Raw genomic sequence first — 7020 nt, 5'->3', positions numbered from 1 at the left:
AAAAATTCTCTGTGTCTGTGTTTTTTTACAACAGATCTCAAGTGGTTGAGGCTCATTCTTACTACTCTCAGCATTTTGTCTACAAGTTATATTTAATGTGTTGCTGTGTCACAGTGTGTGTGTCTGCAGCTTCTTGCAGACACACACACTGTGATTCAGTGGCAACCAGTGAGGTCATGTGGCAGTCATGTGACACTGGCAAATGCTCAGAAGGAACACAAAATGAGGAAAAGGGGAAGGGGGCAAAATTTCTCTAGTCATCAGGAGCTCTAAATCACTGATGCACAGACAAGCCACTCATGTACACACACATGCTGATGCACTGACAAAGCCTGGCGCACGCTGAGAGCTCATTCTGCAAGTGGCCTATAAAATATGAATGATATCGTGCTATATTTTTATCAGTGTGCCTAAGGACATGTATGAACTGGAGCAGCAAAAACACTTCTCTAGGCTCCACATGCATGCCTACTGTACATCCAGTGCTTGTGGTGCGTGTGTTCTGTGTCTGTGTGTGCATGGGTTTTGTTATTATCTGAATGTTTCTGTTGTGTAAAAACAGAAAGAGAAAGAGAGTGAATCCTTGTATGTGTCTTGGGAGTTGCTGTCAGAACTTTGTATGCAGCTCTGAGAGTTAATTCGCACAGCTGCCAAACACAAACACACACTTGGAGAGAGAAAAAGGAAGTGAGGGGAGGAAAACTCTTACCTGTATAAGTTGAAGACCTGAGAGCAAGGCAAACAGCCACACTGCTTGCTCAATGTTGCTGTCTGCATTGTTGAAAGAGACTTGCAGTCTCTCTCCTACTCTTTTTTTCACACATACACACACACATTCGGTTAGACACACACTCTTCATTTTGTGCCCACTCATACTCGTTAGAACATTTGAACACTGGCCCTTGTGTAGGAGTGTGCTTTTGGCACAGTGTGTGAGTGTGTGTGTGGTTGTGAGAGTGTGAGAGAGCGAGACAGCGGGAGGATGTACTTGAGACAGTGTGAGAGAATGATTTTGTCTGTGTTTGTGTGTGTGGTTGCATGTGAGGGAACGTGCATGTGTGTGTGTATGTGTCTGCTGCACACAACAGAGAAAGAAGGGTGAAAAAACGACAGGAAAAGGAAGGAGAGAGCAAGAAAAGCACAAGGCCCTGTCTTCAGAAGGCGCTGACAGGTTGACAGGTCTGCTGAGACCCGCAGAAACAAACATACAGAGACAGAGTGAGGGAGATAGAGAGGCAAAGAGAGAAAGAAACTGGGGGAGTGGGAGGGAAAACTGAAAGAGAATAGAAGAAAGGGAACGTAAACCTTTACAAAGACAAATGCATGCAGACACCTTGAGCATGTAGCACCCAAAATTGCAGTTGTAAAGTTTTCTTTCTTTGGTTATAATGCTGTGTCATTTCCTTCTCAATGTACAGTGCGGCGGCACACAGATCTGTGTGTTATGCCAGCAAAGTTAGCTGAAAGTTCACAGACATGGCATGAAAGAGAAGTGCAGAAAGTGAGGAAGAGAAGGCAACAAAGAGAGCGATAACGAAAGACACAGGAGAGAGATGTGGCGAGGTTAGCGCAGAGAGACACGGAGATGGAAATAGAGTGCATGTGTGTGGCTTTTCAGAACGGAAATCAAAAGATGCTTTATTGAGAGGGGAATTGTCTGTGAAAAGTGGGTTTTGTGTAATATTGTCAGTTCTTCAGCTTTGCATGAGTCCCAGTTGCAGATCTACACAATACTGCAGTTTATTCTGGTGAATCAGCAACAAAATAAGCCTCTAGCTTTGCCCCCAGTAGAAGATCACATTTTTAAACATCTTCTCTGGCTTGTCCCTAGATGATATTGTAGAGACATTTTAGTAAAAGAAAAAAAAAAGGATGAAAAATGACAGAAATTACTTTGGATAATGGTATATTTTTGGCTGACCTAGTAGAATTGGCTGTGAATGCAGAATAATCCACATTACAAGCAGTTTATAGTGAGAATTGAGCCACAGCACCATGCAAAACCTCCCAATGATTGCAATATTAGATCATTTACAGTGTAGTATTGCTGAAAATAGACATTAAAAGACATTGTGAATATGGAATGCCTGAGTAAAGGAGGGCCCCAACGCTAGCTGTGACATATCCATGGGCACCTCTGGCAGACAGAATGAGGTACAAAGTTGAAGGCAGTTAAGACTGACACAAAATGAACGATTGGCTGTAACATTTTAATAGCAAGAACGATGCACAGGAAGAAAAGAGACATAACAGAAGCTGGTGAAAGGGCCTAAGTCTTTCTGGGACTTTGTTGGAATGAGAAGAGCGTTGGAAAGAAGGACTTGTCCTGGACTCTGTCAGGAATGAAGGAGAGAAAGAGAGAATGTGTAGATAAAAGGGCGAGAGAGACATAGATGGACTTCGGTTGGTTGAAGAACAGAAGCTGGTGGAGCAGAGAGAGTGTGAAAGAGAGAGAGAGGGAAGGAGAGCGTGAATACCAGCTATTGTTGGAATGCCGTAGCAACACGCGGCAGAGAGGAAGGGGGAGGTGTGTGTGTGTGTGTCTGTTTCTATGTGTGCAGGGGTCAGTGGGTTTTATACTCTGTTCGAGTTGCTCCTTGACAGAGATGCATCAAGTTCTTTGTTGGCAACCTATAGCGACTGTGATCTTAAATTATTAGCTAGTCTGGACACAAGCCTAAAACAATCCACTACTGCATTTCAGACTAGTTTATCATCACACGAAGGTTGGTAGAGCAAAACATCAGCACTGCTTGTGTTAAGAAGTTCAACCTACACCATAGTTAAAAATGCAGGTATCCATCCACTTTGTGATATGGAGTCTACAGCGATGCTATCCAGTCTGTAAGCCTGTACTTGGGCACAGTGGTGTTTGAGCTAAAAATGCTAACATGTTTTACAGGTACATTTTACAATGTTCACTATCAGAGTGTAGCATTTAGCATGGTAGCAATTGCTAACAAGCACTAAACACAAAGTAGCCTACAACTGAGGCAGATGGTAATGTCCAAGTGGACAAATTACATTTTTGACATGATGAAGGCACTTGATAAAAAGTTAATGGGCTGCCCAAGAAAAGGAATTTATGTTTAAAATTTAATGACAACCCTTCCAATAGTTGTCCAGAGTTTTCCTTAAAAACTAAAAACGTCAACCCCCTTGTGGGACTAGAGGGAAAATCGGGGAATCATTAAAGTCATTAGAATTCATCCTCTGGGGACCATGAATATCTGATCAAATATTCTTAGCAATCCGTCTGTTTAAATATTTCAGTCTGGACCAAAATGTTGGACTGGTCTGACTTTGCCACCCCTAGAGCTGTGTCACTAATGTGCCTAAGAAAATTGACATGCAATGCTTTGTCAAACATATGATTACTCCAAAATCTGATTTAACATACACTGTACTGTGGCGCTGAACAACAATCTGCAAAGTTTTGTAAACATTATTTTGAGTTGAATGTATAAAAAATTCTTCTGTTAGTCCTAATTCATCCTAATAATCCCTATGTTTCCTTTGTCTTTCCAGGATCCTGCTGGCATCTTTGAGCTGGTTGAGCTTGTGGGAAATGGCACCTATGGGCAGGTGTACAAGGTAAGATACACACAAACACCGACTTTGATACACATTAGTCTGTCTTTTTGATAGAACACACCCCTATCTTATCAGCTTTTGTTCATTAATTCCGAGGAGCCTATATGGGATAAAGAATAGAAATATGCACTGTGACTGAAGGAAACAGTGAAGACAGGAGATAAAAGCGGCACACAAGCTCGAGAGAAATGGAGCGAATGTAAAAGAGACTTAAATGCAGAGAGGAGAAGCAGAAACTGGGGCACATTAGAGTGCTTTTAGGAGAATTTCCCTTCCCTTTTCTTTGCTGCTCCCCTGCTGTATTTACATTTCTTCTATACCTCTACAAAATGATTATAATTCTTCCTTTGATTAGGTACTTGAGGGGGAAGGGTTTCTCTGAGACACAGGAACTGCTTATGCTCATTTGGTCTGACGTTGTGCCATAACTGTGGTTTGAGGTTTTTGCTGTCAGCTGGACTCAGCTGCTTCCCGCTGTCGTTTAGAAACACTATCTCTCGGTCCATGTCACTGTCTGTACTTCCTGTTCCCTCCACGATGGCCCACCGTTCTCTGGTCCTCACTTCCTTTTCCTGACCCTGCTGCTTCATCCTGCCACTCTGCAGGATGGGGCACCAGCCAACACTTCTAGCTGGAGTAAACATGTGTTTGTTCAAGTATGTGAAGGCATGGACATGTGAAGGCCTATATTTTATGTGTTTGAGAGTGTGTCTAATGGAGCAGAGAGTCATGGTCAGGTGGTGATGGAGAGGAGCTGCTCTTAGAGCTGATTGGGCCAGATGAGAGGTCAAGCAGAGGTTGGGCTAGCTTCTCCAGGCTTCTAGAAATAATCTGACATCCTCACGTGTGTGCCTGCATGGACAGAAGGGAGGAAAAAACAAAAGGAACGGAGAAAAGGAGAGTTATGTGTATCCATTTATTGCTGACTCTGCTGTCTTGGTGAAAGTCACGGCTCATTTACTGGCTGACATTCAGCTAGTCTGTTCCTATACATTACCGAGCCTCAGAACGCCTATGGGTAACCCGTACAGCTGATCCACACTGGTTTGTGATTGGATGTCACACAGTGTATAATACTCAATGGAGTCCGTACTAAGGTTAATTCTATTTCTGCTGTTGGTTGATGGAGTTTTCAATGTGTGGAATAGATTTTTTGTGAGCCTTTTGAAGACAAAAGTTTGTTATATTTAACACTTTTCCTGTTTGTGGTTGAATATTTATTCTTAAAATTTCCTTTAGGTGCTAAGTTTAATAAACGTTTGGCCTACGGGGATCAGAAAAAAATCTATTAAAACTTAAAAAATTAAATAATAGAGCTGAAATGATTGACAGAATATTAAGCAGCAACTATTTTGATAGTTTAAGCCATTTATTAATAAAAAATTATAATGATTAGGGGTTGTTAGGATTTACTACTTTTTCTCTTTCTTATAGAAAACCAACTATCTTTGGGCCTTGGGTTGCTCAGACAGATAAGCAATTAGAAGATGTCACCTTAAGTTATTTTCCGATATTTTATAGATCAAATGTTTATTTGAGAAAGGAATCATCAGATTAATCAATAATAAAATGAGTAGTTAGTTGCAGCTCTAATAGAAATCTTTGTACAAAAATAAAGCATGCTAAAAATGCCTCTTCGGTGCAGTAGAAGTAGATACAGATGTAAATGGGAAATGATTGGATTCATACACACAGATAAGGAGCGAAGTCACTTGAGCAAAAATGCAATCTATTTTAAATTCCTCATGTGGTTGAGGTCCCTCGTCTTTAGGCAAGCCGCCTGAAGAGAATCAACCTCTTCTGAGCAGGTGAATCTCTGAGTCACTGAGATGATAAATTGACCTTCAGCCTGGTGGGTATTAGAGAACTGGAATTGCTCCGGCTCTCTCTGAACCATTTTTAGACACTTGTTATATCAGAAAAATAACACATAAGAATACCATACTGTATAGAGCTGTGGACTGCAGTATCAATGGATTCTTGTGAGTGTGCTGTGGAGTGAACACAGGAGGAATTTTTGCTCAGATGTAAAGATTAGAGTCAGGCAGGCTGTAAACATGATTTTACTCCTTGTTTTGATTCCAAAAATAAATTTAATTTGCTCAGTGGCCAGGGGCCAGTTCTTCTCTGATGTATCTGGGATCATAGACTGCAAGCTAACAAGTTGTGCCTTGATATTTTCTTTCGAACCACTGCAGCAGTTTTAAAAAAAGGATTATTAGACAACTCTTCTTCCCAAGCTATCTTTTTTGTTGTTGCTTGTTTAAATTTATTGTAGATTTATTGCGTAATAGTACGTATCAATGTTATTAGATGAAACCATTCTGACTGCAAAATGACTGCTGTTCATTTCACTGAAACTGAATTATTCCTTTCAGTGGATAGACAAATTTAGGCTACGTTTGGGCTTATTCAATCTTTAATAAGCCTGTTGGATGGAAGTGAAAAATGCATCAGGTAAAAGCTAAAAACAGCTACATTTCCTGAGAAGTTGACATTTTTGAGATTTAAAATTCTGTTTAACAGAAATATGATGTGACGTATAAGTCATTTTTACCTTTTCTCAAATCTGATACAATTCAGGTATTTTTCCAGCAAAAGCATCACTCTAGAACGAGTCCACTGCATTCTGCTGCAGTAGTTTTTACTTGATGTACTATGTGCAATGAAGCTAGAGATATGTATGTGTACCCATGCATGCGCCCTTTTGTCCATGTATATGTGTGTGATAGTAATGGCCAGCACAGTGTTTTATGTTATTGGTGATAGAGGGGCCGGTAATGTGCCACGTAGCTGCATTTCTGTGTGTCTGGGAGCAAGCGATAACAGGTTTATCAACAATTCCATTACCCCATCTAGTTAAATGATACAGATCTGCTCCACAGTGCTCTTTCCTCTCCCTCCATCCCTCTCATGTGCACCCAAATTCTCATCTCAATTAAAAAATGTCTTGAAAACTTGTTCCAGGTTGTTGTTTTTTGTTGCAGTTCCCCTGTCAGCAAAAAATAGTTTGGCTGAGACCAATGATAGACGAGTAGCCGCAGCGAGAAAGATAATTTTAGCTTCACTTCTCCCTCTGTTTCCCTTTCTCATCTTACATCTCCATGGCAGTTCTGCTTCCTTGTTTTTCCTCCTCTGTCTATTCATCTCCCTCACTTCTTCATCCCTCACTTCTGCGTATTTCTCTTATCAATATGTAATCATGTTTTTCTTCTCATTTCCCCTGTTTTTGGGGTTGAAACTTCCCTGGTGAGCTGTACTTAAGGGAGCATCTTCTGCCTACAGTATGCGTATATATAGTTTCTACTGGCTGCTCTAAAAGGGCCATAAATAGGGAACACGGGTAATGCTGAATAATTAAACACATTCTCTTATCACTTCTCTCCCTCTACATCTTCTCTGTTTTCCTCCTCTCTCTCTCTCTCT

At 40.9% G+C, this 7020-nt stretch overlaps 1 protein-coding gene across 1 annotated transcript in view; it reads left to right on the top strand.

The window, feature by feature from the left end:
* Positions 1–7020, top strand: part of tnika (TRAF2 and NCK interacting kinase a) — a 58515-nt gene that overhangs the window by 8035 nt on the left and 43460 nt on the right. The window contains exon 2 of the mRNA XM_035673824.1: positions 3529–3594. Coding sequence (XP_035529717.1) covers positions 3529–3594 — 66 coding nt within the window. The remainder of the gene's footprint in view (positions 1–3528; positions 3595–7020) is intronic.

This window comes from Morone saxatilis, unplaced genomic scaffold (assembly GCF_004916995.1).
Source record: "Morone saxatilis isolate NCDOM2014 unplaced genomic scaffold, NCSU_SB_2.0 Contig3, whole genome shotgun sequence".
Taxonomy (NCBI): domain Eukaryota; kingdom Metazoa; phylum Chordata; class Actinopteri; family Moronidae; genus Morone; species Morone saxatilis.
This window is presented reverse-complemented; position numbering and strand designations above follow the sequence as displayed.